At 39.4% G+C, this 23,830-nt stretch overlaps 1 protein-coding gene across 2 annotated transcripts; it reads left to right on the top strand.

The window, feature by feature from the left end:
* The first annotated feature begins 5,350 nt into the window (after positions 1 to 5,350).
* Positions 5,351 to 22,239, top strand: LOC135521597 (gastrula zinc finger protein XlCGF17.1-like). 2 transcript variants are annotated; one of them, XM_064947317.1, is made up of 2 exons: positions 5,351 to 5,933; positions 16,746 to 22,239. In XM_064947317.1, exons 1-2 carry the CDS (start codon positions 5,606 to 5,608, stop codon positions 17,537 to 17,539), a joined length of 1,122 nt encoding a protein of 373 aa, XP_064803389.1. In that variant the 5' UTR covers positions 5,351 to 5,605; the 3' UTR covers positions 17,540 to 22,239. The 2 variants fall into 2 exon arrangements, with proteins under 2 accessions (XP_064803389.1, XP_064803391.1); XM_064947319.1 differs by lacking the exon at positions 16,746 to 22,239 and adding an exon at positions 10,862 to 12,983.
* Positions 22,240 to 23,830: the final 1,591 nt, after the last annotated feature.

A 23,830-nucleotide genomic window follows, 5' to 3' on the forward strand; every position in this document is an offset into this window, starting at 1 on the left:
AGTCAACTTTCTGCCTTTGCCTTCGTGGGAGGAACCTGAGGGTCCGAGTGGTGACGTGATCTCTGAGATGTCTGCAGAGTCCAGCCAAATGGATGGGAGGGACGCCAGGACTGTCCACTGGGTAGCAGGCCTTACTGAGTTTTCTGGGAGGATACTCCAAGAGGATGGTGAAGTCCCAGCTGATGGAAGTGAGGTGGAACAACCGTATGAAGTCCCCTTAAGTGAGGTGTGCTCAGCGGAAGTGGACCAGAGAGATATCCACGAAGCTCACAAGAGTTCTAATTGCGAAACTCCATTCCGTGTGGATGATGCTGTGACAGATAATGTTACCTAAGATGCTTCGTCAGTGTGGTCTGTGACAATCTACCAGGATTCTGATCAGTCGTCTGACACTACTAGTGTTGAGTCTGTAACTGAAAGGGTGCTGGCTCTGGATATGCCGATCTGTAATACTCCCCATCCTGAGGTTACACCTCTGAGCACGGTTAGTGCTATCTGTGACATTCCTGCAAGGTTTTTGGGTGAGGGTGTTCGGACTAGACTAGGTAGACTTATTAAGCCAGTGGATAGGCTAATCCAAACTATGTCTACACAGGAAATGAAACCGTTCTTGGTTTCTCAGTGACGGTAGGATATTGCCTACCTCTTTCTATATATATATGTCGTAATCTAAGCGTGGCTTAGTATGATTTGTAGGTTTGTCTAATATACTTGACAATTCATGTAACTTTTTTTTATTTTTTTTTTACCTTTATTTAACCAGGCAAGTCAGTTAAGAACACATTCTTATTTTCAATGACCGCCTAGGAACAGTGGGTTAACTGCCTGTTCAGGGGCAGAACGACAGATTTGTATCTTCTCAGCTCGGGGGTTTGAACTCACAACCTTCCGGTTACTAGTCCAACGCTCTAACCACCTGCCGCCCCAACATTGTGTGTAGTCCTTCGGCATAAAATGTATATGCCATTTTTCTTATACGGTTGAATAAGGGATTAGCTACCTCTTATTTTTCCTAATCCTTCGCGGGATAGCTTTTCATCTGATCGGCCATTTGTGGGTCTAGAATTAAGGGACTACACGGGGTTACTCTGTCGCCCTGCGGGTGGGAATTTTTTTATTTTTCTTTCTTTGCTTTATTACCTTCGAGGTAATGTGTTTTGTGCCTATAATCTAGTGTAAAACAGTGGGGTGAATGTAGCAGTGTGATGTTGTTCCACCTCGATTATACACCAAGTTGCACACAAGGACCAATTGAAATAGACCAGGTCAAGAGGGGATGTTAATAATTTGATAATAATAATTCAATGTATTTTTTTTATTTAATTGCAACTGCATTGCTAACATTTTTCTTTGGTGTACAAACACTTTTTCATATAAATATTGTACATACATGTGATTGTAAAAGTTTTGTATATTTTGGTTTGGCCCATCGTGAGTTATCTGTATTTCCATACCCCCTTATTGTTACAAGGTATGTTGTCCTTGGCTCCGAAATTGTTTAATATAAAACCGGCATAATGTTACACAATGTACTGTAATGCTATCATACGTTTGTTACAATGTGGACAGTATAAAGATTTATGAACCATAACAAGTTTCACAAAGCTCGCTAACTAGGGTATCTATTGTAACTTGTGAGTACTTGGGACAGTGTTTGAGTGAGTGTACATGTGCTTGCGCAGGTGCCTGAGAGCTAGGACATGCGCCAAGGGTTAACATAATGTGTGTTGTCTCTTCGTGTGCAAGTATGTCTTTTATTTTGTCTGAATTATGATCTGTATCATTTTACTTGTGTTGTGCATTGAATGTGTGCACGCAGCTCCTGTTATTTCCTTTTGGTTCTCTTTTGCCTGACCTTCGGCTAGCAAGGTGCCTGAGAGCTAGGACTGCGTCAAGGGTTAACATCGTGTGTGGTGTCTCTTCCTGTGCAGGGCAAATGAAAATAATTCAACAAGCAGACCTTCAGTTGTGGCAGCGTCCTAATTAAAAGTACACAACGCAGAATGAACCAAGCTACACTGGCTTGTCCATCTCGTTAGTGGGAAGGTGTTTCACCTGAGTAGGTCCAGGATCTATTTAAGAGTGTCTGGCCCAGTGCTCCAGTTGTCTTGATAGATGTGGAGAGTCAACACCTTTAGTTGCTCCACCTTTTTGGTTTGCTTCCTGTCTTTAAGTTTGGTGTGGGTTTTTCTTTTGTTTGCCTCTTCTTGTGCGGATTTAGTGGGTCTCATGGTGGGTGTCTTTTAGGTCACAGTTGTTGTTACCAGTAAATTTTCAATCGATGCCCCCATAGTGTCTTCCAGAGCTCCTCCTAAAAAACAAGTTACTGTATGTTTTGGGTTGGATGAAGCATCATATTAATATTTTAATCAATGGCATTTCTTTGCAATGCTCATTAGTCTTTCAGTTGTTCTTTGTTTTTTTTATCCTCAATATTTCTGTTTATTTTCATTGTTTTTTCCTGTGAAGCCATTGTGTTGCATCCATGTCTGAAATATGCTGTATAAATAAAGCTTGATTTGATTTGCACATATTGCAAAACAAACTAACCCAATGACTGACCAATCAACAGACTGTTGGTCCCTCTTAGTATGACAATCAGTATCAACCCCACTTTTCAAGCCGGCTGAAGGCGTGGTGGAGTGGTAAACACCATCCCCGGCTCTACCAGGGGCTTGAGGTGGTCTCGCACAGCTCTGATTATGTCATGTTCTGTGGCCTTGCCTTTCCATTTCTTGACTGCTCCTGCAACACAGAAACACATTTAGTCATATGACATATTATATAAAACACTGGATATGGAGCATCTATGGCCTCAGTTACACCTGGCACCTAAATGTGACTTCTGTCATCTGATCACTCCAAGCTGCATTAGGTTCAGATCTACCAGGATGGGCCTTTGGCATAGTCTGGACACAGTCAAGCCACTGAATATGCATAAGCAATGTAAAGAGATGGGGTGTTTCTCACTAAACGCTTGTGTTCCTTGCTCCAACAGTACAGTATTATCTAACTAAATGCTTGTGTTCCTAGCTCCAACAATAATATCTAACTAAATGCATGTGTTCCTAGCTCCAACAGTGCAGTAATATCTAACAGTTTCACAACAAATACCTAATACACACAAATCTAAGTAAAGGAATAAGAATATATAAATATACGGACGAGCAATGTCAGTGGCATAGACAGATACAGTAGAATAGGATAGAATACAGTATATACATATGAGATGAGTAATACATAAACTAAGATACAGTAGAATAGGATAGAATACAGTATATACATATGAGATGAGTAATGCCAGATATGTAAACATGCAGGAGATCCATGAAGGAAAGATAGTGATGGTGCTCAGCGATGTTGTTGCAAATGGTGGGGAACAACCAATTTTGGCATTTTTTAAATAATTTTTTTCTCCACAATTTCGATATTGTGATGTCTGCAGTGCTGTTGGCTGTTCGTCATTAACCTTAGGTAGGCTTAAACACTGGTGTACACTGATTTTAAGGCCATATTGGATAAAATGCCATTTTATCTCTGTTCTTTTTTTGTCAGATCGGTAAATAAATATAAATTACAGTCCCCTTCTCATTTGCTTCTAACAGTACCAAAAATTTGAGCAGGTCATGGTAGAAATTGTTTTAATTACTCAGCTCCGTGGTCCTGGAATTCTTTCCTGAACATTTTCAAATTTGATGATCTAGTTTCGTTGGTGGAGCTTAAACACTTGATCGACGTATATATCATAGAAGAGTGTAATTGTGTTAGGACAGCTGTTTTTAGTCAAGACTTTCGTCTTTTTAACATAAAATGTTATTGTTGTACTGTGTGTGTGTGTTTATAGATTTGTTTTAATGTTGTGTTAGTAAGTTGTTTTGTCTGAAACGTTGTTCCCCCTGCTGCTATTGGACCAGGTCTCTCTTGGAAAAGAGATGTTATCTCAATGAGGAAAAACCTGTATAAATAAAGGTAAAATTAAAATTACAATATTGTCTCATCGCTGCAACTCCCTAAAGGGCTCAGGATTCGAAGGTCGAGTCATGCGTCCTCAGAAACATGACCCGCCAAACCGCGCTTCTAAACAGCTGCCCGCTTAACCCGGAAGCCAGATACACCAATATGTTTGAGGAAACACTGTTCACCTGACGACCGAGGTAAGCCTGCAGGCGCCACAAGGAGTCAATAGAGTAGTAAATCCCCCCCCCCCCGTCAAACCCTCCCCTAACCTGGGCATCGCTTGGTCTATAGTGTGCTGCCCTATGGGACTCCCGATCGCAGCAGGTTGTGGTACAGCCCGGGATCAAACTTGGGTCTGTAGTGATGCCTCTAGCCCTTCAATGCAGTACCTTAGACTACTGCACTACTCGGGTATAACCTCTTTTTTTTAACCAATTCTGATGTTTGTTAAGTGTGATTTTGACATTATTACCGTTATATCAACACACTTGACACTCCCAACTATCAATGTCTTTGGCACCGTAGACATCAAGTCACTTGACAATAATGTTTCATACAACGTTGCATTCCATGTTTGAAAGGTCTATCATTTTCATTGAAGACAATCAAAGTTAACATTTCATAAAATTTAAATTCAAGGCTGAGTCTCAAATAGTCGCCTGTCCATTTTATTATCCGGGCAATGGCACACATGATAGCAAAGACATTTTGGGTCTGAATTAAAGGAGCTACAATTATAATTTAATGTTTTAAATAACATGTCCATAATATCTGCAGTAATAGTGGAATGATCGTGTTTCACAATGTTCCTAAACAAAAAAAAAATATTGATCTTCTATTGTGTTATTGACTATACGTTTGTTTATTCCATGTTGTTTTTGTCGCACTGCTTTTCTTTATCTTGGCCAGGTCACAGTTGTAAATGAGAGCTTGTTCTCAACTGGCCACTAGGTTAAATAAAGGAGAAATAAATAACACATACAAATGTAGGAGCAGTATAGACCAAGTCTGTTCATTATATACATCTACGTGATGTATTGTTACACCATGTAGGAGCAGTATAGACCTAGTCTGTTCATTATATACATCTACGTGATGTATTGTTACACCATGTAGGAGCAGTATAGACCGACAGAAGCTGGCTACTTATTTAGATTTAGTTTGACTTAATGAAACTGCCTTTAATGTTCTGTAGTAAACATTTTTTATTAGCACGAACCAATGAACACTTTCTTGTCTTTGTATGTCTCAATATAATAGTATTATTTAATTAAATCCATTTTAAAATAATCTTTATCTGAAGATAAAATATGATCCTCAACTGCGTTTCCCCTTCAGTCAGCAGACGTCGGATGTGCGGTCTTTCAGCCGACGCTGCCAGCGTGACGTATAATCTAGTGGACGGTTCTTCAGAAACAGCTCGTCAACCACCTCGGAAGCTTGCTAGCCAACATAGCCGAAAGATTCAAGCTATTTAGACGCTTTTTGTGTATATTACCTACTATGTTTTAGACACACTTATATCGTATCTACTTGTTGACCTATTTAATTTAATATTACGTTATTTTGTATTAGTCAGCTATAGTAGCTGGCTGGTTAAGTTAGCACTAGCCGAGTCGCTAATGATAGATAGCTAACATCCCCGAACATGAGCTCCCTAAACTACTCCCCTCCTGTTAAAGAAGAGGAGATCTGCTGGACGGAGAAAGAAGCTCTGGGGCTGAACATTGTCGTGAAAGATGAGAAAGAAGAGGATGTCACAGTAAAACAACAAGTAGAGGGTGAGGCTGTTACAGTGAAAGAAGAGAAAGACGTTTCATTTAAAGAAGAGGAAGCCGCGTTCAGAGTGAAAGAGGAGGAGGATGTTACAGTAAAGGAAGAGAAAGAGGATGCAGTTTTCAGAGTGAAAGATGAGGGGGAGATGACTGTCACATTGAAAGAAGAAGAGGTGGAGAAAGGAGATCTGATTAACACCAGTAAGTTCCGCCTTAAATTTGTTTTTAACTTTGGATATTCGTAGTTCCCTCGTCAATACCTCTTCAACAGAGGGCCCTGGGATGATGACTGATATGTCTAGAATCAGACGACGTAGAGAACAAGCTACCCCTTGTTTTCTCCGTTCCGTTTCCAAAAAGTGACTTCACATATATATAATTGAGAAGGGTCTATCTGATGGCCGCAGACTGGGGGGCATATAGTAATTTTCCGGTAGTGATGATTTACTACACACCGTGCCCCCGTATAGTGCCATGTGAGAGTTGGGTTGGCTCCACCAAAGATTATGGATACACTGACAAGATGTCTCTCTGCCCTAATATTGGGAGTGGTTGTCCACAAAGCTTCACTGCGGGTTGTCTATCTCCCGCCTATCCTTTCTTTGTATTGGTGGATACATCTTATTATTGTAATCTATTGTTTATATTCTATGAGGGTTGTTGACGTCAACCACCTGTATTCAATGGAGAGCGAGAGATGCTAAGCTACAAGCATGAATATGCATAGGGATCTGGAGACAACTCCTGTAGTCTTTTTATCAAAGTAGTCGGTATGTCACATGTCCACATAACAACTTAATCATTATGGAACTCCTGTTTGATCCAGTAAACCTCACGTAGCAAATAAGCCATTCATTTGGTTGTTGACTTGAATACAACCTACTGTAACCTACTGGCTTGACCTAGAGATATACAACCTACTGTAGCCGACTGGCATGACCTAGAGAGATACAACCTACTGTGGCCTACTGGCGTGACCTAGAGATAAAACCACTTGGATACAACCTACTGTAACCTACTGGCTTGACCTAGAGATTTACAACCTACTGTAGCCAACTGGCATGACCTAGAGAGATAAAACTTACTGTAACCTACTGGCATGACCTGGGGCGGCAGGTTAGAGCGTTGGGGTAGTTCAAATCCCCGAGCAGACAAGGCACAAATCTGTCGTTCTGCCCCTGAACAGGCAGTTAACCCACTGTTCCTAGGCCGTCATTGAAAGTAAGAATTTTTTCTGAACTGACTTGCCTAGTTAAATAAAGGTAAAAAATAATAAAATACAACCTACTGTATTTTACTGGCATGACCGAGAGAGATACAACCTACTGTAACCTACTGGCATGACCAAGAGCTAAAGTTCTACATATTTTCCAGTAATAATGATAATTTGTATCTTCCTATCCACATGTGGGATCCCTCTGCTTTGTTGTCCACTCTACACCAATAACAGACAACTACAATCATGCAGCCTGGATTCGAACCAGGGACTGTAGTGACGCCTCTTGCACTGAGATGCAGTGGCTTAGACCGCTGCATACGGGTGTGTGTTAACTATTTAACTGTACTAGAATGCTTAAAAGGCAGCTAAAATTTTAAATGTTTTTTTTTTTTTACCTTTATTTTACTAGGCAAGTCAGTTAAGAACAAATTCTTATTTTCAATGACAGCCTAGGAACAGTGGGTTAACTGTTCAGGGGCAGAACGACAGATTTTGTACCTTGTCAGCTCGGGGATTTGAACTTGCAACCTTTCGGTTACTAGTCCAATGCTCTAACCACTAGGCTACACTGCCGCACCATATCAGTTATCAGAATCGTTTTTTGGGGCAAGGAAAATATTGGATATCAGTATTGTATGTATATGTATGTATGTATGTATGTGTGTATGTGTATATGTGTGTATATATGTATGTATGTATATATGTATGTATATATGTGTGTGTGTATATGTATGTATGTATGTATGTGTGTGTGTGTGTGTGTATATACAGTGCCTTGCGAAAGTATTCGGCCCCCTTGAACTTTGCGACCTTTTGCCACATTTCAGGCTTCAAACATAAAGATATAAAACTGTATTTTTTGTGAAGAATCAACAACAAGTGGGACACAATCATGAAGTGGAACGTCATTTATTGGATATTTCAAACTTTTTTAACAAATCAAAAACTGAAAAATTGGGCGTGCAAAATTATTCAGCCCCTTTACTTTCAGTGCAGCAAACTCTCTCCAGAAGTTCAGTGAGGATCTCTGAATGATCCAATGTTGACCTAAATGACTAATGATGATAAATACAATCCACCTGTGTGTAATCAAGTCTCCGTATAAATGCACCTGCACTGTGATAGTCTCAGAGGTCCGTTAAAAGCGCAGAGAGCATCATGAAGAACAAGGAACACACCAGGCAGGTCCGAGATACTGTTGTGAAGAAGTTTAAAGCCGGATTTGGATACAAAAAGATTTCCCAAGCTTTAAACATCCCAAGGAGCACTGTGCAAGCGATCATATTGAAATGGAAGGAGTATCAGACCACTGCAAATCTACCAAGACCTGGCCGTCCCTCTAAACTTACAGCTCATACAAGGAGAAGACTGATCAGAGATGCAGCCAAGAGGCCCATGATCACTCTGGATGAACTGCAGAGATCTACAGCTGAGGTGGGAGACTCTGTCCATAGGACAACAGTCAGTCGTATATTGCACAAATCTGGCCTTTATGGAAGAGTGGCAAGAAGAAAGCCATTTCTTAAAGATATCCATAAAAAGTGTCGTTTAAAGTTTGCCACAAGCCACCTGGGAGACACACCAAACATGTGGAAGAAGGTGCTCTGTTCAGATGAAACCAAAATTGAACTTTTTGGCAACAATGCAAAACGTTATGTTTGGTGTAAAAGCAACACAGCTCATCACCCTGACCACACCATCCCCACTGTCAAACATGGTGGTGGCAGCATCATGGTTTGGGCCTGCTTTTCTTCAGCAGGGACAGGGAAGATGGTTAAAATTGTTGGGAAGATGGATGGAGCCAAATACAGGACCATTCTGGAAGAAAACCTGATGGAGTCTGCAAAAGACCTGAGACTGGCACGGAGATTTGTCTTCCAACAAGACAATGATCCAAAACATAAAGCAAAATCTACAATGGAATGGTTAAAAAATAAACATATCCAGGTGTTAGAATGGCCAAGTCAAAGTCCAGACCTGAATCCAATCGAGAATCTGTGGAAAGAACTGAAAACTGCTGTTCACAAATGCTCTCCATCCAACCTCACTGAGCTCGAGCTGTTTTGCAAGGTGGAATGGGAAAAAATGTCAGTCTCTCGATGTGCAAAACTGATAGAGACATACCCCAAACGACTTACAGCTGTAATCGCAGCAAAAGGTGGCGCTACAAAGTATTAACTTAAGGGGGCTGAATAATTTTGCACGCCCAATTTTTCAGTTTTTGATTTGTTAAAAAAGTTTGAAATATCCAATAAATGTCGTTCCACTTCATGATTGTGTCCCACTTGTTGTTGATTCTTCACAAAAAATACAGTTTTATATCTTTCTGTTTGAAGCCTGAAATGTGGCAAAAGGTCGCAAAGTTCAAGGGGGCCGAATACTTTCTCAAGGGACTGTATATATGTGTGTGTGTGTGTGTGTGTGTGTGTGTGTGTGTGTGTGTGTGTGTGTGTGTGTGTATGTATTTGTAATAATGACAATTACAACAATACTGAATTAACACTTATTTTAACTTAATATAATACATCAATAAAATCTATTTTGCCTCAAGTAGATAATGAAACATGTTCAATTTGGTTTAAATAATGCAAAAACAGTGTTGGAGAAGAACGTAAAAGTGCAATATGTGCTATGTAAGAAAGCTAATGTTTCAGTTCCTTGCTCGGAACATGAGGACATATGAAAGTCTTTAATATTCCCAGGTAACAAGTTTTAGGTTGTAGTTATTATAGGACTATTTCCCTCTATACCATTTGTATTTCATTAACCTTTGACTATTGGATGTTCTTATAGGCACTTTAATATTGCCAGTGTAACAGTATAGCTTCCGTCCCTCTCCTCGCTCCTCCCTGGGCTCGAACCAGCAACAGAACGACCACAGCCACTACATCGAAGCAGCGTTACCCATGCAGAGCAAGGGAAACAACCACCCCAAGGTTCAGAGCGAGTGAAGTTTGAAATGCTATTAGCGCGCGCTAACTAGCCAGCCATTTCACTTCGGTCACACCAACCTCATCTCGGGAGTTGATAGGTTTGAAGTCATAAACAGCGCAATGCTTGACACACAACGAAGAGCTGCTGGCAAATCGCACAAAAGTGCTGTTTGAATGAATGTTTACGCGCCTGCTTCTGCCTACCACCGCTCAGTCAGATACTTAGATACTTGTATGCTTGTATGCTCAATCAGATTATATGCAACACAGGACATGCTCGATAATATCTAGTAATATCATCAACCATGTGTAATTAACTAGTGATTAAGATTGATTGCTTTTTATAAGATAAGTTTAATGCTAGCTCGCAACTTACCTTGGCTTACTGCATTTGCGTAACAGGCAGTCAGTCTCCTTGTGGAGTGCAACGAGAGAGAGGCAGGTCGTTATTGCGTTGGACTAGTTAACTGTAAGGTTGCAAGATTGGATCCCCCCAGCTGACAAGGTAAAATCATGTCTTTCTGCCCCTGAACAAGGCAGTTAACCCAACGTTCCTAGGCCATCATTGAAAATAAGAATGTGTTCTTAACTGACTTGCCTAGTTAAATAAAGATTAAATAAAGGTGTAAAAAAAAAAAAATTGGCAATTCGGCGCCCAAAAATACAGATTTCCGATTGTTATGAAAACCTGAAATCGGCCCTAATTAATCGGCCATTCCGATTCATTGGTCGACCTCGAGTCTCCACTGTTATTTTTAGCGCCCCCAGACAAAACCGCACACCTGGTTCAAAGTGCAAGTCTCTGGGCTTTCAGTCTCAGGAGAGGGCGGTGATGAAACTGAGTCTTGATTTTAATGAACTCCCCCAAACAAGACCAAATCTTAACAAATCATAGACTTAAATGTTTCACAAGTTTTGCCACACAGTACAGCACAGTAGACAACTAAGTAACTAGATACTCTGTTTGTCTTTGACAGGAGAGAGACCAGACTCTCCCTCTGACAGCGGGAAGAGTCCTTCAGGGGAATCAGACCCAGAGAAGAGTCCTTCAGGGGAACCAGACCCAGGGAATAGTCCTTCATGGGAATCAGACCCAGGGACGCCCAAAGCAATAGGAGGACATCACTGCTCCCACTGTGGAAAAAGTTTTAACAAGTTAGGGAGCCTGAAGAAACATGAGGACACGCACAGGAAAAAATACTTTCCAATGTTCCCAGTGTGGAAAAGGTTTTATTTGGTTATATCACCTGAATAGGCATGAGAGGACACACACAGGAGAAAAACCTTTCCAATGCTCCCAGTGCGGAAAGAGTTTTAACGAATTAGGGTACCTATTAATACATAAGAGAATACACTCTGGAGAGAAGCCTTACCACGGCTCCAAATGTGGAATAACTTTTACCTGGTTAGGGAGCTTGAAAACACATAAGAGAATACACACTGGAGAAAATCATTTTCAATGTTCCCACTGTGGAAAGAATTTTACCCAGTTAGAGAACCTAAATCGACACAAGAGGACACACACATGGGAGAAGCCTTACCAATGCTCTCAGTGTGAAAAGAGTTTTAGGGGTATCGTGAGCCTGAAACAGAATAAGAGAATACTCACAGGAGAGAAGCCTTATCACTGTTCCCAGTGTGAAAAGAGTTTTAGATGGTTAGGGACCTTGAAAATGCATGAGAGGACACACAGGAGAGAAGCCTTACCAATGCACCATGTGTGGAAAGAGATGTACCCAGTTAAAGTCCATGAAATAATACATACAGGAGATAAGCCTTACCACTGCTCCCACTGTGGAATGACTTTTACCTGGTTAGTAAACATGAAATCTCATGAGAGAATACACACAGGAGAGAAGCCTTATCAATGTTCCCAGTGTGAAAATAATTTTAGGGGTTTAGTGAACCTGAAACAGCATGTGAGGACACTCCCACAAGAAAATCCCTACCAATGCTCCCTGTGTGGAAAGAGTTTTACCAAGTTAGGGGGCTGACAAGGCATGAGAGGACACACACAGGAAGGGATAAGACGTACCACTGCTCCCTGTGTGGCAAGAGATTTAACAGGTTAAGGAATCTGAATAAGCATGAAAGAATACATACACAGGAGGAGAAGACATACCACTGCTCTCATCGTGGAAATACATTTTCCCAGTCAGAGGACCTGGAATCACACAAGAGAATAGAGAGGCTGTGTTCTGATTTATGTTTTTGACTTAGAATGTGTTTTTGTTTATGCCACTTTAAATCATATTGTTTATATGAATTCTTATTCAACAATAGACGTGATTTTGTATTTTGAGACATATCTAAAGTAAGATTAAATTGTTGAAATGTGTATTTTGATTTGAATCGTTGATATATTGGATTCAAGAACCCCTAATGTTCAGTATATGGTTTGGATATTTTAAAATGGTGGCCTGAAAAGAGTGATTATTTTCTTCAACAACTAGAAACCCTCTTTTCACGTCACTTTTCATACAGCTATGATCGGAAGTGGCTTTTTTCGTAGCAGGTTAGGATAATTAACGTAGCAGGTTAAGAGACTGAGCTTAAGGTTAGCAAAAATGCTCTCCTGTGGAAATCACTTCCGGTCGTAGCTGTATCAAAGTGGCGTGAAAAGAGTGTATCCCCAACAATAACAGCTAGCCACTTTGGTTGCGAAGAGAGCCAAGAAAGACAAAATACATATTTTGGTGTATATACTCACTGTGTTTTAAACACACTTCTGTCATCTTCTGTCCTATAGCTGTAGGCCTCTGTCTGTTATTAAAGATCTCTGCTCAGCCTATAAACATGACATTATCTATTATTATAGAGCTCTGCTCAGCCTAAAACATGAGATTATCTATTATTATAGAGGTCTGTTCAGTCTATAAACATGATGTTATGTATTATTATAGACCTCTGTTCAGTCTATAAACATGACATTATCTATTCTTATAGATATCTGATCAGCCTATAAACATGACATTATCTATTATTATAGAGCTTTGCTCAGCCTAAAACATCACATTATCTATTATTATAGAGCTCTGTTCAGCCTAAAAACATGACATTATCTATTATTAAAGAGCTCGCATGAGAGCATGATCATAATACTGTAGTCTTCTGTCTTTATTATAGAGCTCTGATGTAATCAAACCTATTGTTTTGATGGATTTCTTCTCATTAATCTCTTAATGGATCAATGGTAAAAAAAACACTACTCAGACAACAAGGGAGCAGAGTGTTCCATGGGTGGCGCTGTAATAAGCATTCAAAGTCTAAAGGCTTTTCTCAATTAGAGTTGCTCATCTCCTCCATCCTTTCTGGCCTTCTCTTGAAAAAGGTCAAAGGTAATCGAAGAGAGGCAAACTTGATGAAAATGTGCTTGTGTAAAATGAGACTCCTTCTTTAATCTCGCTTCAGACAATTATGTTTCCACCGTGGAATCCCAAAATAAATGCTAGTTGGGTCATTCTACTATAAAATATACTATACTACTATATTCCTACTATTATACTGTACTATACTACTATATTCCTACTATTATTCTATACTATACTACTATATTCCTACTATTATATATACTATACTACTATATTCCTACTATTATATATAGACTGTACCATATTACTACATTCCTACAATTTTTTGCTATACTACCATATTCCTTCTATTATATATACTACTAAATTCCTACTAGTATATATACTATACTACTACAATCCTACTATTATATGTACTCTACTATACAACTATATTCCTACTATTATCTATACTATACTATTATATATACTATATTATACTATCCTACTATATTCCTACTATTATATATACTATACTATACTTCCACATTCCTACTATTATATATACTATACTATACTACTATATTCCTACTATTATATATACTATACTACTATATTCCTACTATTATATATACTATACTGTACTACCATATTCCTACTATTATATATACTATACTGTACTACTATATTCATACTATTATATATACTATACTACTATAGTCCTACTATTATACTATACTACTATTTTCCTACTATTATATATACTATACTACTATATTACTACTATTATATATACTATACTTTACTACCATATACCTACTTTTATGTATACTATACTACTATATTCCTACTATTATATATACTATAATTTACTACCAAATTCGTACTATTATGTATACTATACTAATATATTCCTTCTATTGTATATTCTATACTACTATATCCATACTATTATATATACTGTACTACTATATTCATACTATTGTATATTCTATAATATACTACTATATTCCTACTATTATATATACTATACCACTATATTCCTACTATTATACAGTGTAGCAAAAAAGTATTGTTAGCCACCAATTGTGCAAGTTCTCCCACTTAAAAAGATGAGAGGCCTGTAATTTTCATCATAGTTAAATCCAGAAAATCACATTGTAGGATTTTTAATGATATATTAGCAAATTATGGTGGAAAATAAGTATTTGGTCAATAACAAAAGTTTATATCAATACTTTGTTATATAACCTTTGTTGGCAATGACAGAGGTCAAACTTTTTCTGTAAGTGTTCACAAGGTTTTCACACACTGTTGCTGGTATTCCTCCATGCAGATCTCCTCTAGAGCAGTGATGTTTTGGGGCTGTTGCTGGGCAACACAGACTTTCAACTCCCTCCAAAGATTTTCTATGGGGGTGAGATCTGGAGACTGGCTAGGCTACTCCAGGACCTTGAAATGCTTCTTACGAAGCCACTCCGTCGTTGCCCGGCCGGTGTGTTTGGGATCATTGTCATGCTGAAAGACACAGCCACGTTTCATCTTCAATGCACTTGCTGATGGAAGGAGGTTTTCACTCAAAATCTCACGATACATGGCCCCATTCATTCTTTCCTTAACATGGATCAGTTGTCCTGGTCCCTTTGCAGGAAAACAGCCCCAAAGCTTGATGTTTCCACCCCCATGCTTCACAGTAGGTATGGTGTTCTTTGGATGCAACTCAGCATTCTTTGTCCTCCAAACACGACGAGTTGAGTTTTTACCAAAAGCTATATTTTGGTTTCATCTGACCATATGACATTCTCCCAATCTTCTTCTGGATTGTCCAAATGCTCTCTTGCAAACTTCAGACGGGCCTGGACATGTACTGGCTTAAGCAGGCGGACACGTCTGGCACTGCAGGATTTGAGTCCCTGGCGGCGTAGTGTGTTACTGATGGTAGGCTTTGTTACTTTTGCCCCAGCTCTCTGCAGGTCATTCACTAGGTCCCCCCGTGTAGTTCTGGGATTTTTGCTCACTGTTCTTGTGATCATTTTGACCCCACAGGGTGAGATCTTGCGTGGAGCCCCAGATCGAGGGAGATTATCAGTGGTCTTATATGTCTTCCATTTCCTAATAATTGCTCCCACAGTTGATTTTTTTCAAACCAAGCTGCTTACCTATTGCAGATTCAGTCTCCCCAGCCTGGTGCAGGTCTACAATTTAGTTACTGGTGTCCTTTGACAGCTATTTGGTCTTGGCCATAGTGGAGTTTGGAGTGTGACTGTTTGAGGTTGTGGACAGGTGTCTTTTATACTGATAACAAGTTCAAACAGGTGCCATTAATACAGGTAACGAGTGGAGGACAGAGGAGTCTCTTAAAGAAGAAGTTACAGGTCTGTGATATCCAGAAATCTTGCTTGTTTGTAGGTGACCAAATACTTGTTTTCCACCACAATTTGCAAATAAATTCATCAAAAATCCCACAATGTGGTTTTCTGGATTTTTTCCCCTCATTTTGCCTGTCATAGTTGAAGTGTACCCATGATGAAAATTACAGGCCTCTCTCATCTTTTTAAGTGGGAGAACTTGCACAATTGGTGGCTGACTAAATACTTTTTTGCCCCACTGTATATACTATACTACTATATTCCTACTATTATATATACTATACTACTAAATTCATACTATTATATGTACTATACTGTACTAATATTTTCCTATCCTACTATACTTCCATATTCCTACTATTATATGTACTATACTATAGTACTATATTCCTACTATTATATATACTATACTACTATATTCCTACTGTTATATATACTATACTATTGTATATACTGTACTACTATATTCCTACCATTTTATATACTATACTATACTATCCTACTATATTCCTACTATTTGGTGCCTTTTGGAGAAAATTATTATTTTTTATAAAAAGTGTTCCTCGTGAGAGCCAGTTTTCATCATAGCGCTTGACGGTTTTTGCGACTGCACTTGAAGAAACATTCAAAGTTCTTGACATTTTCTGCATTGACTGACCTTCATGTCTTATTTGAGCTGTTCTTTCCAAAATAATGACTTGGTCTTTTACAAAATAGGGCTATCTTCTGTATACCACCCCTACCTTATCACAACACAACTGATTGGCTTAAATGCATAAAGAAGGAAAGAATTTCCACAAATTAACCTTTGATTTGAATAACTTTTGACAAGGCAGACCTGTTAATTTAAATGTATTCCAGGTGACTACCTCATAAAGCTGGTTGAGAGAATGCCAAGAGTGTGCAAAGCTGTCATCAAGGCAAAGGGTAGCTAATTTGAAGAATATCAAATATAACATATATTTTGTTTAACCCTTTTTTAGTTACAACATGATTCCATGTGTGTTATTTCATAGTTTTGATGCCTTCACAGGAGACTTTCTCACTTGACTGTCTTAAGACAATTGTCAAATAATATTAACATTCATTAAAGACTTCAATTGTTAAACAACATCATGGTTACGCTGTGGGCATCACCTTTTTCAGTGGATTTATACTGTTGTGTGCCTTTAACCACCTGTCTTACTTATTCATTCACGCAGGAGAGAGACGGGACTATCACGGATCCTCTGGGGAGCCTCAACAACCTCATGATGCTGACGAGGCAGAACAGTCTCTCTCCAGGTCAGAACACCTCAAGAAACACCAGCAGAGACCTTCAGGGAAGAATCCTCACTGCTGCTCTGACTGTGGAAAGGTCTTTTCAAAATCATATACATTACAATCACACCATAGAACACACACAGGAGAAAACCTGAATAGCTGTACTCAATGTGGGAAGAGTTTTGTTTCACCTTATTATTTGACTATACACCAGAGAATACACACAGGAGAGAAACCTCATGGCTGTACACAATGTGGGAAGAGTTTTGCTCAGTCAAGCTGCCTGATATCACACCAAAGAACACACACAGGAGAGAAACCTTATAGCTGTGATCAATGTGGGAAGAGTTTTATTCAGTCAAGTCATCTTACGGCACACCAGAGAACACACACAGGAGAGAAACCTCATAGCTGTGAACAATGTGGGAAGAGATTTACTCAGTCAGGTGGCCTGATATACCACCAGAGAACACACACAGGAGAGAAACCTTATAGCTGTACTCAATGTGGGAAGAGTTTTGCTACATCTAGCAATCTGACTATACACCAGAGAACACACACTGGAGAGAAACCTCATAGCTGTAACCAATGTGGGAAGAGTTTTGCTCAGCCAAACAACCTGATATCACACCAGCGTACACACACAGGAGAGAAATGTCATAGCTGTGATCAATGTGGGAAGAGATACTCTCGTAAAAGATCTCTGATCAAACATCAGAAAATACATGCATGAAGTTGTTTCATGATATCAATGAAATAATGTCACAATGTAGAATGTTTTTAACTTTGTAGTAGGAGTATTTTAATGATGTCACAATGGCATGATAATGATGGCAACATTGTCTAATTACTATGTCATCGTATTTCCAGGACACTATAGTGTCTTCCCAGATAATGGTAGCTAGCTAACTATCCTTTTCACTGTTGTTTAAGCTGCAGTCAGAGTCAGTCAGAATGTCCCAATGTAGAACCATAAATGTTTGTCCCCTGTTTAATTGATTTCAACATGATATGGATATTAGCCTCAGGGGAAAACTCCAGGCTCTGAATTTAAAGAGTACTATTTAATGCAACACTTCAAAATGTAGCTAGCTGTTTTCTACAAGTTGTCCTCTAACCAGTGATGTACACATTATTCCCAGAATCCGTGTGGTTTTTAAGCTGTTAGTTTTAACAGGACATGCAACCTCATCTCCCTCCTCTGGCGCAATTGATTTCAACATGATATCGAAGAGTGATGACAAATGTTCCTTTGTTCCTTTGTTTAAGGACCCCTACATTTAAATGCATCACTCCAAAATGTAGTCGACTGTCTTCTGCAGGTTGTCCTCTAACCAGTGAGGTAAAATATATATCCTATTTCAATGTGTTTTGTTTAGTTGTGTTAGTTTCAACAGCACATGCAACCTGATTTCCCCCGTAATTTATATCAGTGATTTATTGCTACTTGTTAAAACAACAGCGTTTTTGGTGCTTGTGCAGTTTATAAGCTGCTTGTTTAAAAAAATACAAGTAATATGATTATTGTGGCAGGTGTTTGTGTATATAGCACATGTTATGTTTAAGTTTTCAATTTATCCCAAACTGTTTCTGCATATTGGTTATTGATTTAGACACGTGTTTTGACATTGGGGATATCCCACTTAGCAAAATGTCATTGCAAAGACGTTGAAAATCAGACTATGCATCCAAATATTTAATATTTACAATTCATGTAACATTTAGTAATCATAATTATTTATGTAACCAACTGACAATATTTTGGGTACAATTATATTGATATTGTTGGCCTGCTTTTAGAATATCAGGGTTCATTCTCAGATGTGCCAACCCAAATTTACTAGAGCATGACATTGGGGACTGGGCCCCGATCCAACAACATGCCTATCTACTGAACCCTGAAAAGAGAGAGAAGCTCCACAGTGAGGTTGAAAGTTACTACGGATATTGCAGGAGTTTCCTCTTGAAATCAGATATGTCAGTGGTAAGGACAACTTGGTTGCTGATTGTCACAAGGGTGGGCAGTCAAAAATATATGTGTTTTGCGTTTCGCCAGTGCGTTGCCATGGATCACAATTTATCTTGACTGCATGTGTTTCCGTATTGGAGTTGGGTCGTGTTTGGGCTCGTTCCAAGGGGAGGAGAGTTCTAGAAGCTTGTGAGTTTTAGGAAGACAAGAGTTCTAGATGCTAGTGAGTTCTAGGATTCTATAGAAAGAAAAAAGGAGAAACTATACGATTGTATACTATTATTTAAAAATGTGTTTTTTCTTGTTTTTAATTTTTGACAGCCAGTAGATACCCTGTTTATATTGAAGGTGAAGCATTGTAGTTGATTATAGTGTGAAATGGAAGTTGTTTTCTGGTGGTGAGAAAACATGTCTAACAAAAATATAGGATATATTTGTTGTCTAAAGGGGGAAGGTGTTACAGGCTTTGGTTTTTCCATTTATGTTTTGAGGTTGGACTTAGCACGTAGGACGCACTGATTGGTGTTACCTCGTTAGTCAGTATGTGTTACACCTGTGCTGGCTTGTCCATTTCGTTAGTGGGAAGGTGTTTCACCTGAGCTGGTCCAGGTTCTATTTAAGAGTGTCTGGCCCAGTGCTCCAGTTGTCTTGATAGATGTGGAGAGTCAACACCTTTAGTTGCGCCACTGTTTTGGTTTGCTTTCTGTCTGTACGTTTGGTGTGGGTTTTTCTTTTGTTCACCTCTTCATGGTAGATTTAGTGGGTCTCATGGTGGGTGTCATTTATCGGCTTCCAGTGGTAGTTCTTTATTCAACGAGAGACTGGACGGGCGGAAGAGGCCGCAGGCACGCGCATCGACGAGATGTCGCACCCGACGGGGTAAGAAGAAACGACTATCAGAGGCAGAGGAGACCGTTCACACGGTCCCAGAACCCACGGGATTTAGTGTCTTTAATTTATCAAGCAAGATATTGAGCCCTGCCCATGTCTCTTTGCTTAATAAAGGGTTATCTTTTGTGCCTACAACTCAGTGCAACGATTTTGATGTTTAAGTTTTTTAGAAACATCCGTTTAAGGGAATACTTTAGCTCCCCTAATTCTGACACTTCTATTGAACCAGTAGGTTGCTCTCCTGCACGCACTCCGACTCCTTTTAGAAGCAATAGTTATTTTATACCTCCAGCCAATCGCAATCACTCTATCGAGACATATTGCACAAGAATGTTACACAACCTCCAGGGCGCCCTATTGCAGCGGGCATTGATGCAGTACCGGCCCCTCTATCTACTTTTGTTGATTCTTTTTTATTTATTTATTAGACCACTCGCAGAACAGCTACCCTCCTTTGTAAAGGACACCAGCAGTATGATCTCTATCATTGAATCTCTTGATCATCTCCCTGAGAATACCGTGTTAGTTACTTTTGATGTTGAGTCATCATACACTAATATTCCACACGAGGGCGGTATTGAAGCTATGGAACATTTTCTTCTGCAACGTGACCCTAATGAATTACCTTCCAGTGCATGCATTGTAACATTGGCTGAAATAGTATTCACGGTAACTATTTCATGTTTCTAAATGATTTCTTTATTCAGACGAAAGGCACTGCTATGGGATCCCCCATGGCTCCTAACTATGCTAATTTGTATGTGGGTTAGATGGAGAAAGAGTCTATTTTCAATCCTTCAATTTTCAAGCCTCACATCATTATTTGGAAACGGTATATTGATGATATTTTTGATCTATGGAGGGGTGATGCAAAACAGCTCCAGGCGTTCCATGCTTTTCTTAACTCCCGTTCTGAGCATCTGAGATTTACTATGCAATCTGATACACGTCAAATCAGTTTTCTTGATCTTCTGATCGTGTGAATATGTTCTATACACTGATCTTTACAGGAAGCCTACTGATCGTAACAGTTTGTTGAGGGCTGATAGTTGTCACCCACTTCCCTTGAAAAATAGTTTGCCCTACAGCCAATTCTGTCGAATCAAAATAATTTGCAAAAAACAGTCCGATTTTGACAGAAATATGGCTGAGACGCAAAGAAAGTTCAAGGAGAGGGGCTACAAGAATGATCAGATTAATATTGCCATTGAGAAAATTCAAAACATGACCTTTTTCAAAGTCAGTCTCGCAAAAAGACTCATTCTTGCGTTCTAACTTCCCGCTATTCAAAGTGCTCTGAACAAATTAAGGGAATTGTTCACAAACATTGGCACATCCTAAAATCCGATGATAGTCTCGGTAATGTGTTTTCGGACCTTCCCTTGGTCGTATTTTCGCGGGGCAGAAATCTCAGAGACCAATTGGTAAACTCTGATTTACCACCCCAAGATATTCCTGAACAACGTCTATTTGCACCCCTACTGGATGGAAATTACAAATGTAATGGCTGTGCTCAATGCAATGGCACTTGTAGATCCTTCAAACACCCACAAACAGGGAAATCGATCCCAATAAAAGGTGTTATTACGTGCTCCACTAAGGCAGTTAGTTATCTTATAAGTTGTCCTTGTGGTAAAAATTATGTAGGTAAAACAAAGCGCGAATTAAAAGTACATATCTCAGAGCATCGTTGCACCATTACGTGTAAAACCTTTACTTATCCAGTTGCGGCCCACTTCTTGGAGGCAGGCTACTCGATTTTGTCTCTGCGTTATATTGGCATCGAACATGTCACCCTCCCTAGGAGAGGGGGTGACCTTGATAATTTATTGTTAAAACGAGAGGCTGCCTGGATCTTTAATTTAAAGACCCTTGCGCCCTTCGGTCTCAACGTAGACTTTGATCTGAAGCCATTCTTGTGATTATTGTGACTTTGCCATTGTAATTGTTTGTAAACTTGTATAGTCAAATTAATCTATGATCGTATGCTGTCCATTTGTTTGTATGCTGTTCTTTGTATGACATTTTAATATTTGATTATTAACCAATGATATTAGGCCACTCCTGGCCATGATTACAAACACCTGTGTCTTTTGACACTATATAAACGAGTCATCCCGCAGTGTTTGTGATTATACCCTGATGAAGACAGCTTGGCTGTCGAAACGTTGGTATTACATTTTTGCATCTGAGCTCCTAGAGTGTGCGGCTCTCTTTTATTTTCAAGTTTCTACTCCGCAAGCCAGCACCTCGTCTTAATAGGTGTGCGTTTCTTTTTCTTCTAGGGTGTCTTTTATGTCCCAGTTGTTGTTACTCGTCAACTTCCAGTGGACACCCCTATAGTGTCTTTCAGAGCCACTCCTAAAAAACAAGCTTATATTTTGGGTTGGATATTGCATCCAATTAATATTTTAATCAATGGAATTTCCTTAGAATGTTCATTAGTCTTTCAGTTGTTAGTCTTCTGTTGTGTACTAAATATTTTTGTTTATTTTCATTTAGTTTTTTTCCTGTGAAGCCATTGTGTTGCATCCATGTCTGAAATGTGCTGTATAAATAAAGCTTGATTTGATTTCAACATATGAACTCAATGACTGACCAATCAACAGACACTTGGTCCATCTTAGTATGAAAAACAGTTTCACTTTTCAAGCCTGCTGAAGGCGTGGTGGAGTGGTAAACACCATCCCCGGCTCTACCAAGGGCTTGAGGTGGTCTCCCACCTCAATTCTTGACTGCCCCTGCAACACAGAAATAAACACATTTAGTTATATTATATAAAACACTAAAAGATATGGAGCATCTACGGCCTCAGTTACACCTGCCACCTAAATGTGACTTCTGTCATCTGATCACTCCAAGCTGCATTAGGTTCAGATCTACCAGGATGGGCTTTTGACATCATCTGGACGCAGTCAGGCCACTAAATATAAATATGCAATGTAAAGAGGTGGGGTGAATGAGTGGGGAAAAGTACATTCTACACAAATTACCTTCATAATAGCAAAAAACAAATGTCTGTCTGAGGGGAAAATAACTCATACAGGTGAAAGGGGTGAGAAATGACACCCATGTCAGTGGACAATTTGCACTAATGTACATAAACATAGATGATGGAACATATTCCCTTTTGCTTATGTGATGAACCACTAAGGGGACATAAATATTTACAATCTAAACCATGTGTGACCTGTCACCTCTCTGGCTGTAGAAGTGTTCTTCCTAACCAGTCCCTCAACAGCTCTTTGACTGAGCTCCACCCTCACTGGGTCTTCAGAGGAGAGGAAGGCTGAGGAGGGATGGAAGGATCAGTCAGTCAAAAAAAGTGTAGAGCTGCTGTCTATGCTGTTTGACAAAATCACTATTTTAGTAGTTCATTAAAGTAATTAAGGCTTTATGACTGCTGAATACCAACTATCAATCACTTACATAATTTATTTTCAGGTAGAGATACATCCTCGGGACGTCCCTAGCCTGTTGAAGTTGACATTTAAAATGGTTAAGTTGGGGTTTAGGGAAGGGATGTCCCAAGGATTGCAGATAGCATTGACCATCATGCATTCTTCGGTCTTTTTTACATAGCAGGTGTAAAATAAACAGACAAGACAAGTGGGCACGCAATGCATTATGGTCATTGTAGTTCAATTATACCAATGGATGATGGAACACATTCCCTTTTTTTCCTTCCTTTATTTAAATTGACGAGTCAGTTAACAAATTGACGGCCTAGGAGCAATACCTTCCTAGACAATGTGCTGGACAGTAATTATATGGCTCGTGGAGCTTTACGAGAAAGAAAATACGGACTGCAGGCGACAGGCTCAGGACACGGTTGATTCGCTATCGGACAAGGTTCATTACACTGCTAGCTGGTAGGACTGGATTATACTATAGCTGAGATCCCAATACCCATGTAAACATAGTGTTTTCCTGGAAGAAACCGTTGTTGTGCATCATCTTTCAACGCTCCAACACCTGATAATGACCAAACCTGTATAGGCTATTTGGGAATTAAACTTTAATCAACCTGAAAGCGTTGCTTCATAGTAGAAACATCTGTTGGGTTGGTAGAATATGGAAAGACCCACCTCATTGGTCAATATTCCCTGTAGTAGAAACATCTGTTGGGTTGGCATAATTTAGAAGTAGCTTTAAAATTCATAC

Source organism: Oncorhynchus masou, chromosome 4 (genome assembly GCF_036934945.1).
Source record: "Oncorhynchus masou masou isolate Uvic2021 chromosome 4, UVic_Omas_1.1, whole genome shotgun sequence".
NCBI lineage: Eukaryota > Metazoa > Chordata > Actinopteri > Salmoniformes > Salmonidae > Oncorhynchus > Oncorhynchus masou.